This window comes from Balaenoptera physalus, assembly GCF_965194825.1.
Source record: "Balaenoptera physalus genome assembly, chromosome: 5".
NCBI classification, from domain to species: Eukaryota; Metazoa; Chordata; class Mammalia; order Artiodactyla; family Balaenopteridae; genus Balaenoptera; species Balaenoptera physalus.
The window spans coordinates 87684609-87697634 of record NC_138884.1 but is presented as its reverse complement, the minus strand read 5'-3'; the positions used below and the strand labels follow the sequence as shown (position 1 = coordinate 87697634).

General features: G+C 40.1%; 1 protein-coding gene across 2 annotated transcripts in view; it reads left to right on the top strand.

Annotated features, from left to right (window-relative positions):
• The window catches only part of PGM2 (phosphoglucomutase 2), a 34293-nt gene that overhangs the window by 11581 nt on the left and 9686 nt on the right, over nucleotides 1-13026 (top strand). For both annotated transcript variants that reach the window (XM_082464216.1, XM_082464217.1), the window contains 9 exons: nucleotides 364-448; nucleotides 2103-2186; nucleotides 2303-2496; nucleotides 4949-5138; nucleotides 6634-6731; nucleotides 8480-8660; nucleotides 8751-8844; nucleotides 10337-10466; nucleotides 11204-11393. In XM_082464216.1, the coding sequence (XP_082320342.1) occupies nucleotides 364-448; nucleotides 2103-2186; nucleotides 2303-2496; nucleotides 4949-5138; nucleotides 6634-6731; nucleotides 8480-8660; nucleotides 8751-8844; nucleotides 10337-10466; nucleotides 11204-11393 (1246 nt within the window). The remainder of the gene's footprint in view (nucleotides 1-363; nucleotides 449-2102; nucleotides 2187-2302; nucleotides 2497-4948; nucleotides 5139-6633; nucleotides 6732-8479; nucleotides 8661-8750; nucleotides 8845-10336; nucleotides 10467-11203; nucleotides 11394-13026) is intronic.

Genomic DNA, 13026 nt, shown 5'->3' with positions numbered 1-13026 from the left:
GATTCAAATGTCCCATGGGGACAGCATCGCCCTCCGCTGAGACCCCCTGAGATGGAGGAGAGCTGAGAGACTTGGGTGCAGCCCTGGGTCCGCCGCTGAGTGGCTCGTGGACATGGGACAAGTCATACGTCCTTTCTTGGCTTTAGTCCCATTTCTGTAAAACAAAGGGGTGGAGTGAGATGACTCCTACGCTTCCTCCAGCCTTAATGTTCTCCGCCAGCAGAAGTATAATAAACGTTTTCTTCAATCTGGCTGCCGCTCTCAGTCTAAAGAAATGGTTGAACCTTCATTTCCTTCTTTATTGTCACCCACGGTCCTGATGGCTCTACTTTCCTTTTCTCCCCCATCGCTCTGCATTTCCAGATTCGCCCGACTTGCTGCAACTACATTTATCAGCCAGGGGATTCCTGTGTACCTCTTTTCTGATATAACCCCAACCCCCTTTGTGGTAAGTAACTCTTTCCTCTTGTAATTTCCTATCATGGAATCAGAGATGGGACATGGCCGAGTTTCACAGTCTTCAGTGCTCTTGGGATTCAGGTGTTTGAAAGATAGAAGGGCTCCTTGCCTTTTATCAGGAATTCTCCCTCCTCTCCAGGAATGTTCCTCCCACATCCTAGTAATATTCTTTGGTATTCAACTTTTGATTCATCAGAATTGATTTTTTTTTAATGCAATTTTTCTTTTACTTGCATTTGAAGGATATTTTAGCTAGGTAGCAAAATGTCTTTTGTTTGTTTGTCTGTCTGTTTGCTTTTTAATTTGGTTTGTATTCTTTTTTCCCAGCTGTCACAGTTAGGAAGCTTCTTGGGTCTAAATCTGAATTCAATTCAAACCATGTCTTATGAAAATTTTTGACAAGTTGGTACACCAACTTTTTATATAAATGTTTCATTCTAAATCCTATTCATGGCCAGTATAAGAAGCATACTTGGCATGTTTTAGTAAGATTTTTATCAAATTCTTATTGTAGCAGAATCTGAAGAAAAGGACAGCTGTTGCTTTTAAGTAGATAGAACTGTTAAGAGTGGAGCCAGATGCTAAGCATAAATGTTTTTAGATACTAAACCAAAAACATGGTTTGAATGCAGTTAGTTCCATCAAGTAGAAATGAGAGTGTGTAAATAAAAAAGTAAGCTCCACTAGCTTTGTGTTTACTGTCTCTAGTGCACTGACAGGTAGGTGTAGCGCCTCCTAGATTGTAAATATCCCAGTAGGCACTCAATGTCACATCCAGATGTGGTTCAAGTTTTATTGTTTGATGGAAAAATTGCAATGTGTTCAAGCATCATTGGTCTTCTGTACTATATAAGTGCTGATAGCTATTACTTTTATATCAGACATGAATTGAATGAGTGTCTCATGGTCATTTGCCCAAGTAGTGGAGTGATTCTCCCTTTTTCTTTGCTCCAGGAAACCTGGGGACTGTGAGATAACTCCTAGGGGGGACAAGTGACCACAGTGATTCTTGGTGGGAGGCTGGAAGCGGATGGGCAGGTAGAATCTCAGGATGCCTGTGTAGAGTAAATCTCATGTGCAGCCACGGGATGCATAAGCCTACCCTCTCCCCATTTGGGGAAGTAGTCTTGTAAAGATGGGAGCTAAGTAGAGATGCAAGAGAGGGATAATCAGACCCGGAGTGGGAGATAAATGACAAGCTGTGAGAGCTCTCTCCATTTCTCCCACATTTTCCTCAACCTCTTCCTTAAAAGCAAATCAGGGGAAGAAGAGCAGAGGAAGCAGTTGGAGGGAATAAACTGAATCCATAAGCTGCTGTCCCAAGCAGAAGGCTTAAAAGAATGTGCAGTGGAGAATCAGACCATCGTATTGTGTGGAGAGCTTTCTAGCTCTACCAAGGAGAAGACAGAATAAGAAGACACCTGGGAAAACACTCACCTTTCTTATTTGAATTTTGAGCAGTGAGTTAGTTCTAAAGGTAGTCAGAGTGTACTGCTTGGATGTGGCACAAAAATATTGTATGACACAATATGATGTTTATATATGCTGTTTATTAAAAGGGAACATGGTACAGTATGTGATAGACCTTTTAAGAATATCTAATTTTTTGTTTAAAACTCTTCTCCTTTCCTACTGTATTACAGCCCTACACAGTATCACATTTGAAACTTTGTGCTGGAATCATGATAACTGCCTCTCACAATCCAAAGCAGGATAATGGTTACAAGGTACGTTTATTTTTCTCTCCACACTTACGTCCTTCTGTATGAATCCTGTGCCTTTATGGTTTGGGAGCACAGGGAATGAACTGTAAACCACCTGGATATGTTCCTGCATTCTCCAGGTCTATTGGGATAACGGGGCTCAGATCATCTCTCCTCATGATAAAGGGATTTCCCAGGCTGTTGAAGAAAATCTAGAGCCATGGCCTCAAGCTTGGGACGATTCTGTAATCAATGGCAGTCCACTCTTTCATGACCCAAGTGCTTCCATCAATAAGGACTACTTTGAAGACCTTAAGAAGTACTGTTTTCACAGGTAAATGGATTTAGCCAAATTCTGTTTTCATTAAATTTTCTCCTCAGTTGGTACATATACTGTAGCTGCATCTGACTTTAGAGGCTATAGATGAGGGGCTGGCAGCTTTTCTTAGAAAGACAGATAGCGAATATTTTGGGCTTTGTGAGCCACTGTGTTAACAACTACCCAACTCTGCTGTTGTAGGAAAGCAGCCATAGATCATACAGAAATGAACGCATGCAAACATAGCTGTGTTCCAAAAAATGTTATTTACAAAAGTGGGTGGCTGGCCCACAGGCCACGGCTGCTAACCTCTGTTGTGGATTCATGTATATGTATATGTGTATATACATATATATGTATATATTTGTGTGTGTGTGTGTGTGCGTGTGTGCACAAGTGTATTCATAAGGTACATTGCAGGCATCAGAATTATATATGCATTTACAAAGTTGATAACGGTTAACAAATTGCTCTCCAGAAATGTTACACTAGCTGAGATTCCCACCAACAGTATATGATAATAGTATATGATCCACACATTCTTACCTATACTAAGTATTAAATTTCTCCTCTTTCCTAGTTTGCTACATGAAAGTAATACCTAACTTTATTTGCATTCTTTAATTATGAATATTTTTAATATTTATTTAACCTATATTTTTCTGTGTATTTGTTCCTCTTTTGCATTTGTAAAACCTCTTTGCTTATATAGAAAACTAGACTTCATTTATTTCAAATATTGTTTTCCCTTCTGTTGTTACCTTTGGACTTTTTCATTGAAACTTTTAATTTCTGATTCCTGGGTTTTGTGTCACTATAGATAGATTTCACTATACCAAGATTATTTTTTTAAAAAAGCACAACTCTTGTTTTGCTTTGGCTTTCATGATTACATTTTGCAATGTTTAAATCTTTTGAGTTGTTGGTGATTTTTAATTTTGTATGAAGCATAAAGTAGGAAAGCAGATTAGGTTCTTTCTAAAAAGTTGCAATTGTAACAACATATTAAACTAAAGAATCTCTTTTTCTTTGACTGATTGGAAATATCACCTTTAATCTAACAATTTCTAACATGATATATGAGTGCTTATTATGTATCAGATAACTGCTACAGTCCCTTCACTTGTACTAATTAATTTAATCTCATTTTAATCATCACGGTAATGCTGAGGGTAGGTTCTAGTGTATTGCCATCTTATAGATGAGAACACTGTGACACAGAGAGGTTAAGAAGATAACCAATAGTCACACAGCTTATAAGTGGCAGAGCTCCAAGATTTAAATTTAGAGTCTGTCTCTAAATCATGTTAACCACTAAGCCTTACTGCTTCTCATATATATTTCCCATTTCAAATTGGATCAACTTCTGGACTCTATTCTGTTCCTTTAATCTGCCTTTATATATCTAGGCCTAAACTGTTCTAATCGTGATAGCTTTATAATTCACTTTAATCATCTAAGAGATTTTTTCCAGATTTGTTCTCACTAATCTTGCATGTTTATTTTTCTAGATGCATTTTATTTTCAAGGGTATGTTTGTTTTAAACTACTACTGTCTTAAGGAAGACCTTGTTCATTTATTCATTGCCAAAAGAAGTGGGCAGTAACCTAAGAATCTAGCAGTCAGATCATTGGAATTTTTTAACATCTTGTGTTTACCTTTCTATAACTTCTGCTGTTAATTATTTTTCTTTTTTTTTAAGGTATGTTAATATTTTATTCATCTTCAAATTGGTTATAAATCATGCATCCTTGTCCAACACCTCCTATGGCTATGGTGTTGCTGCCCTTTCCCGTACAGATTAAGGCTTTTGTCCTATAGGGGGGATGGAAAAGAAACATCTGGGTGGAGTTTTGTGTCCCTCCCATGGTGGTGTATGTTCACCTCCCCCCAGCCTGGATCATAAGAGATGCTTTCTTAAGGATTCTCCCCAAGCTTGGGGTCTGGAGAGAAATCTGCTGTTAATTTTGATGTTCATTTTTATTCTACATTAAGTCCCTAGATCAGGGCACTTTGCCAAACAGGATTGTTACTTGACAAAGAAAATGTTTTATTTTTTATGCATCCATGTATGGGATGTACCATCACATTGTGTTAAAAGGGACACTTTGAAACGTGTGAAGCTAGTAAAGAGTATTTACTGGCACTGCCATGGGTGGGTACTGCCACTGGGCCAGCTGTGAAAGCTGTAGCATGAAATAAAATCGAAAAGTAAGTAAATTTGTGGGAAATAACTACAGAGTAAAATTTAAAACTTGAATGTGTTGGGGGAGGGTGTATGTTTGAAAGAGAGTGAATAAGTTTTCTTTTTTTAATGGAATTAGAAAGATACTCAGTTGTCTTATACATTCTTATTACTTTGATACCTTACATCCTTAGGAATCTGGTTCCTTGATATTTTGCAGTCCTTCCAGTTTTGAGAGCCATATTTGCATATTTTACCATTCTCCATGTGTCTGTTTCTAGGGCTGTGAACAGGGAGACCAAGGTGAAGTTTGTGCACACCTCCGTCCATGGCGTGGGTCACAGCTTCGTGCAGTCGGCTTTCAAGGCTTTTGACTTTGTTCCTCCCGAGGCTGTTCCCGAACAGAAGGATCCCGATCCTGAGTTCCCAACAGTGAAATACCCAAACCCTGAAGAGGGTAAAGGTGTCTTGGTAACCTGATTTTTTTTTTAATTATAAAATTTACCTTGAATGTAATTCAAAACTATTACTATTGAGTAAAATGTTTTTATGCATTTTCATTGTGCTGAACAAAAAAGTAATTTCATCATTGGAAGTATTTATATTTATTAATCATCCATTTCTTAAATTCTTTTTTTTTTTTTTAAATTTTATTTTTGGCTGCAGTGGGTTTTCATTGCTGCACAAGGGCTTTCTCTAGTTGTGGCAAGCGGGGGCTACTCTTCGTTGCGGTGCGCGGGCTTCTCATTGTGGTGGCTTCTCTTGTTGCAGAGCACAGGCTCTAGGCACGCGGGCTCAGTAGTTGTGACTCATGGGCTCTAGAGCACAGGCTCAGTAGTTGTGGTGCATGGGCTTAGTTGCTCCACGGCATGTGGGATCTTCCCAGACCAGGGCTCGAACCCATGTCCCCTGCATTGGCAGGTGGATTCTTAACCGCTGCGCCATCAGGGAAGCCCAGTCATCCATTTCTCTAAGGAACTTTCAAATCAGATGTCTTAGCATCAGGATGTGAGAGCTGAAATTGCTCGCAAACTTAAAACGATGCTTTACATTCAGTTTAATCGATTTAATTTTAAGTTAATTTACTGTTCTTCTTAATGCCAAAAAGAAACAGTAATAGAATGGAGATTTAGCACATGATTTTTATTCCTCAACTGATATTTTTCTGATACGAAGAAGTGCCATTTAAATTATGGTTCCTTTTAGTCTTTTTAAAGGTTCAGGTAACAATGGTATCCAGAGAGTCGGTTTATTTTGGTTTGTCTGTTAGGTTGATCACAGGCCCAGGCCTGGAAATACCAGTCCAGCCACACACACTGTCAGATGTGGGGCGAATGCCATGGGCACATGTAGGTCATGTGTTGATGCTCTCATTATCTGACCTTTGACTCAAGAAGTAATATGTGACCAGCCAAGACCAGCTCCAGAAATAAAATTCAGCCTCGGTTTGGGGAAAGACCTCTTTTAGTTCTTAAAGAACTGAACATTTTTAAAGACTGAAATGTGCTCAATTCTTTTTTCTTTTTTTTTAAGCATTTTTTTTAAAAATTTATTTTATTTATTTATTTATTTGGCTGCATTGGGTCTTCATTGCTGCACGCGGGCTTTCTCTAGTTGTGGTGAGCGGGGGCTACTCTTGGTTGTGGTGCGTGGGCTTCTCTTTGCGGTGGCTTCTCTTGTTGTGGAGCACGGGCTCTAGGCACGCGGGCTTCAGTAGTTGTGGCACAAGGGCTCAGTAGTTGTGGCACAAGAGCTCAGTAGTTGTGGCTCTTGGGCCCTAGAGCACAGGCTCAGTAGTTGTGGCGCACGGGCTTAGTTGCTCCACAGCATGTGGGATCTTCCCGGACCAGGACTCGAACCCGTGTCCCCTGCAGTGGCAGGCAGATTCCTAACCACTGCACCACCAGGGAAGCCCTGTGCTCAATTCTTGATTGGAATGATCTTTTCTCTTCTTATTCTTTTTCAGACTTTGTCTTTTGCTTTGGCTGACAAAACCACGGCCAAAATCGTTTTAGCAAACGACCCAGATGCTGACAGGCTTGCTGTGGCAGAAAAGCAAGACAGGTACAATTAATTGTGATTACCTACATAATGGAAAATATAAAAGGTGACATCTTTGGCAGTAAAATGTTTCTGGAGAGACCAGACCTATTTGGAAATATTTCCCATTCATTTTGCAAATGATCATCTCACTGAACCTCAGTCAGATCCTCTAACATAGAGCAAGTACTGATCCAGGGGCCACACGATCAGCAAGCACATTGCAGAGTAAACCAGTCCAGTATGTATTTGGAATTGAAATTACTATTTGTTATCATTCCCCGTTTTATCATTGCTTTTATTATAATTAATGACTCAGTGCCTAATGAGGGCAGAGTACTTTGTTGCTGCCTTTACAGTTCAGCATTTGGCAAAAGGTTTGATGAGGAGCTGGACCTTCAAAGCAATGTTGAATTCAGGTTGAACAGACCAGGGAAGATGCCTGTGGGGCGCTGACGATGCTTAAGACAAGTGCGACTGTAGAGTTTGTATAGAGCAGTGGTAGGTAAGGGGGGAAAATTGAAAGCAGTTTTGGGTGTCAAACAGCCTATGTGATGTTTGGGAGATGGTGGGGTGCTGTCAAAGTGTTAGGATTTTCGATTATAACAAAACAGATTCAATTCTATATCAGGTTTTAGAAATTTAAGCTAAGGTGCTACATGCTGAAATGTGAGGTGTACTTGTAGCCACCTACAGACAGGAACATAAGCTGCAAGCCTGTTCTCTGGTGTCCTGACTGTGTGAATACCGTGCTGGATCTTAAGGAATGCTAAGCAGTCTCTCTCTCAGAATCAGCAAAGCTGAGCGGAAAATTGAGATATGCAAACTGTTATGCTTGGGGGCATCTTTTTTTTTTTTTAATTTATTTATTTATTTTTGGCTGCGTTGGGTCTTCGTTTCTGTGCGAGGGCTTTCTCCAGTTGCGGCACGCGGGGGCCACTCTTCATCGCGGTGCGCGAGCCTCTCACCATCGTGGCCTCTCCCGTTGCAGAGCACAGGCTCCAGACGCACAGGCTCAGTAGCTGTGGCTCACGGGCCCAGTTGCTCCACGGCACGTGGGATCCTCCCAGACCAGGGCTCGAACCCGTGTCCCCTGCATTAGCGGGAAGATTCTCAACCACTGCGCCACCAGGGAAGCCCCCCTTTTTTTTTTTAATATAAATTTATTTATTTATTTTTGGCTGCATTGGGTCTTCGTTGCTGCGCGCAGGCCTTTCTCTAGTTGCTGAGAGCGGGGGCTACTCTTTGTTGCAGCACGTGGTCTTCTCATTGTGGTGGCTTCTCTTGTTGTGGAGCGCAGGCTCAGTAGTTGTGGTGCACAGGCTTAGTTGCTCCGTGGCATGTGGGATCTTCCTAGACCAGGGCTCGAACCCATGTCCCCTGCATTGACAGGTGGATTCTTAACCACTGCAACACGAGGGAAGTCCTTGGGGGGCATCTTGCCAGCATGTTTCTGTTATGTTTAAAACCAAAGCCTTTGCCGAAGACTGAGATAAAAGCATTTCTCTGCCATCGCTGATGTACTTATTTTATACGCTCTTCAAAGACAGGGTGTTTGTCTAGGCGAACAGGCTGAGACATGGTAGCTGCTCGGATGTTTGTGCAATGGCAGTCGCGCTTCTGGCCTATTATTTAAACAAGAATAACAAGAACAGTCCTGCAGAGTCTACTTTGAGCCTGGTTTGGCATAACTGTTCTGTCCTTAATTGTTACTTACAATTAAGTGATCTCTCTTGAGATCACTGCTGTGCATAAGTTGTTTTTTCTTTCAGTGGTGAATGGAGAGTGTTTTCAGGCAACGAGTTGGGGGCCCTCTTGGGCTGGTGGCTCTTTACTTCTTGGAAAGAAAAGAACCAAGATCACAGCGCCCTCAAAGACACATATATGTTGTCCAGCACCGTCTCCTCCAAAATCCTGCAGGCCATTGCCTTAAAGGAGGGCTTTCACTTCGAGGTAAGGTATTTGTGAGACTTGCTCTTTTCCCTTTCTTTTGCTCTGTAGAAGGTCTAAGGCATTTCTTTCTCTCTTGGATTATCCTTTTAGGAAACATTAACTGGCTTTAAGTGGATGGGAAACCGAGCCAAACAGCTAATAGACCAGGGGAAAAATGTCTTATTTGCTTTTGAAGAAGCTATTGGTAAGAGTTGATCATGATGATCCTGGGATCAGTTAATTTATAGAATGCAAATAAATGGGCAAAGATGTGGATTTGGATTTGGGTTCAAAAGATTAACTGTGAAACAGGAACACACAGTTTGTTTTTCTTCTGTGATGCTCAGCAAATGCTGAACTGTCCTACCCCAAAGTTGGCATCACAGATTTTTTTAGCTGAAAAGAATATCTCACAAATAACCAAGCCATTCATGTCAGGAAGTGAATCCTTTGCCCAGATAATTGTGAACAGTGATGTTCTGTACACGGCTGTAGTAGCTGCAGAATCCTCCTATTTGGGGAGTTATGATATTTCCTCACTATGGTATTGATATCCAGGCCAAATATAGTTCACTCCCCCTCATAGAGTGCTCTGCAGAGATCTGTCTGGAAGAAAGGAGAAGGCATGGTTGTGGGACTTCCATCAGAGTGACTGTCACCTGAAAGAACCAGCCAGGATGATAGAAAAATACTTGTCTTAAATGATCACTATCAATGAGCAAAAATGGAGAGCTAGCAATAGAAATGTGAAATGCAGATGTTTGGGCTGGGGCTGTTTTAGCTCTTTGTTTAATAAAAGTTATTGTACGTCATGCTCATTATATATAATACATACTCTTCCGGTTCATACGTTCCCTGCAACATAGACACAGGGTCATCATTGAACTAATTCATTGAATGAAGTGTATAAGAGCTCAACTTTTGCTCTTTTGCTCTCAGAACTGCAATCCTGGCCTTCCTGTAGCTTTTTATTTAAAAAAAAAAAAAGATTTTCTTATATTTGTTTATCAAATATTTATTGCATATCAGTTGCACACTGACTGAAAGAAATGGATGACACTGACCTTAGCCTACAGCAGTTTATATAGATCTGGTTAGAAACCACACAGAAGAGTATAGGCTAGGTGTCAAGATGAATCATTTAACTCGTAAGAAATATGGGGATTCGGAGAAGACAGAATAAGCATTGACTAGAACAATTGGAAACAGTTTTGTGTGAGCTAGAGGGATTTGGTCTACACCTGGAAAATGAGTACAATTTGTCTAGGAGGGAGACTCTCCTTACAGGTTATTCAACAAATACTTTCTCTGTTTTTCTTTTCTTTTTTTAAATTAAAGCATAGTTGAATTACAATATTATATTAATTTCATGTGTATAACATAGTGATTCAGTGTTTTTATAGATTATACTCCAGTTATAGTTATTATAAAGTATCGGCTACGCTCCCTGCGTTGTACAATACATCCTTGTATCTTAGTTATTTTATGTATAGTAGTTTGTACCTCAGCAAATACTTCTTGAAGGCCTGCTATGTGCTAGGCACTGGCCTAGATTCTTAAATGTAATGGTGGTGAATGAGAAGCATTTACATATGACAACCTCTTATGCAGTAGGCAGGGAGCATATAGATGTGTGCACGCACAGTGTGTAAAGGGACCTACTCCTCAGAGTGTGTGTATGACACGTGTTTCTGCAGGATATATGTGCTGCCCTTTCGTTCTGGACAAAGATGGAGTCAGTGCCGCCGTCATAAGTGCAGAGTTGGCCAGCTTTCTAGCAACCAAGAATTTGTCTTTGTCTCAGCAGCTAAAGGCCATCTATGTTGAGTAAGTTTCTATTGACTCTGTTAAATTGAAGTAATTCTTTTTTCGTTTCAGTTGTGCAACACAATGATTCAATGTATATCTATATTGTGAAATGATCGCAATAAATACAGTTAACGTGTTATCCCCACATGTAGTAATATTTTTTAATGTTTTACTCCGTTCTTATGCATGAGATACTAATATTCTTTCTGATGTCCTTACTTTGGTTATGAATTCTATTGCCTATAAAAACTAAATAAGGGATCACCTTTTCCTTTGATATTTAACTACTTAATAGTAATTACCATTCATGACGACATTGATTCTTAACAAATGAGAACATTAGTTGCAGAAATGGCTGAGGGAAGAATGTGATTTTTAAGTGTCCAATGTCAAAAAAGACTAAATGTGTTCACAAAACATCTGTTTAGTCTTTAAAGCAATTATTCACCACTGCCTTTGTAGTGCAAAAGCGGCCAGACACAATATATAAGGTAATGGGCATGGCATGGCTACGTTCCAATAGAGAAACTTTTACTTAGAAATACAGGCTGAGGGCCACAGAGCAGTTCAGCGATCGCTGGGGTAGATTGTTGGACCTCTTTTATAATGTTGGACCTCTTTTTTAAAGCTGAATTATTCCGTTGAAATTAGTTGCAGTTATTTGTTTTAGAATATACTGGTTGATACATGTTCAGTGTACGCTGTGCAGAATTATTTGTTCCTCATTTTGCATGTAATTGTGTTTGTATTGATAGGTACGGCTACCATATCACCAAAGCTTCGTATTTTATCTGCCACGATCAAGGCACTATTAAAAAATTATTTGAAAACCTTAGAAACTACGATGGGAAGAATAATTATCCAAAAACTTGTGGCAAATTTGAAATTTCTGGCATTAGGGACCTTACAACTGGCTATGATGATAGCCAACCTGATAAAAAAGCTGTAAGTAATGTCTTTTATCAATTAAACTCGCCTCTGTTTACTTTTTGACTATACTTTGAATAGCTCAACTTAATCATATAATTAATTGAAGCTGATTTTAGGCACTATTATAAAGAAGCTATCAAAATATATAGATAGTTAAAAATCATGAGCTGAAACTAAAGGGGTTCTCACTAGTCATGTAAGCCAATGCCATCATTTAATACAGCAGGAAATCGATACAGTCGTCCCTCATCATCCGAGGGTTTCACATCCGCAGATACCGAGGGTCGATTGTACTACACTATTTTATCTAATGGACTTGAGCATCCATGAATTTTGGTATCTGTGGGGGGGGCTCCTGGAACCAATCCTCCACGGGTACCGAGGGACGACTGTACTCAGAAGTGTAAGACCTGCCTGTGGTCACACAGCTAATTGGTGACGCTCGGGATAGAATCTGGGTCTTCTGATTCCAAACCCAGCTTTTCCTCTCTTTCAGCAGTTGAACTTGAAAAAGCATCAGAATCACCTGGTGGCCAGGTTAAAACACTGAGTGCTGCAGCCCACCCCTTATTTGCTTTTCTAATAAGTTCCCTGCTGATGCTAATGCTACTGGTCCAACTTTGAGAACCACTGCTTGCTTCCTCCTTAGTTTTACCCTGTTCTCTGAATATGTAGGAGTTGTTAGCTGTAAAGCATGAGTTTGCATTCTTCCTACCATGTAGATTCCCCCACTGGAGTCAAAAGAAGGCTCAAATGTGGCAGAAGAGTATTGCTAACTATGGCAGGGGTGTGGAGGAAGGAGAGTAAGAATATCCTTATGAGATACTGGACATTTGCCTTTTTTTTTTTTTTCGAATTTTATTTATTTTTTTATACAGCAGGTTCTTATTAGTTATACCTTTTAGACATATTAGTGTATATATGTCAATCCCAATCTCCCAATTCATCACATGGACATTTGCTTTGATGTTCACCTTTTTATATTTTTTAATTTACATCTGTACACAATATGTTTTTAAAGGCAAATAGTATTAAAAGGGTTATGATTAAACATGGCAGTTCCGACTCCTGCCATCTCATTTCCATGTGCCAAGACAACCACCTTCCCTCTTAGTTGTTTCTCCTGGTATTTACCACCAGATTTCTAAACAATGTGCCCATGTGGTGATACTATGACTTATCAGTGTTAGACTTTATTAATTTTCTATTATGGAGATAGGGATTTAGTTCTTACACTTCCAGCATTCACGACTCTTCTCCCCTGTCCTCAGTACATTTATACCACAACTCTTGGTGACATCAGATTCCATGCTTGTATTGTTATGACTGGTAACTATTGTTTTTTGCTTAGCTAAGTAGTGTACTATGATTAGGTTCCCCTTACTTTGTATAGAGAATTACTTTTCCTGTAATTAATAGCTGCTTTGTTCTTTCATTTGCGTGGATTTCTATGTAACCCTCACCAGTTCTTCCCACATCCTTCAAATACCTCTCAGTAGGGTTTTCGACCTGGACTGTTGGTCCCATCTTGTTTCCAGTGGCCTCCCTCCTGGTCCCTTCCTCCGGGGAGAGGCTTCTGCTCTCTGGGTTGAACGCCCAGCTGTCATCCTGGAAATGCCCTTTCACCACTCTCTGGGGGTGGGTCCCT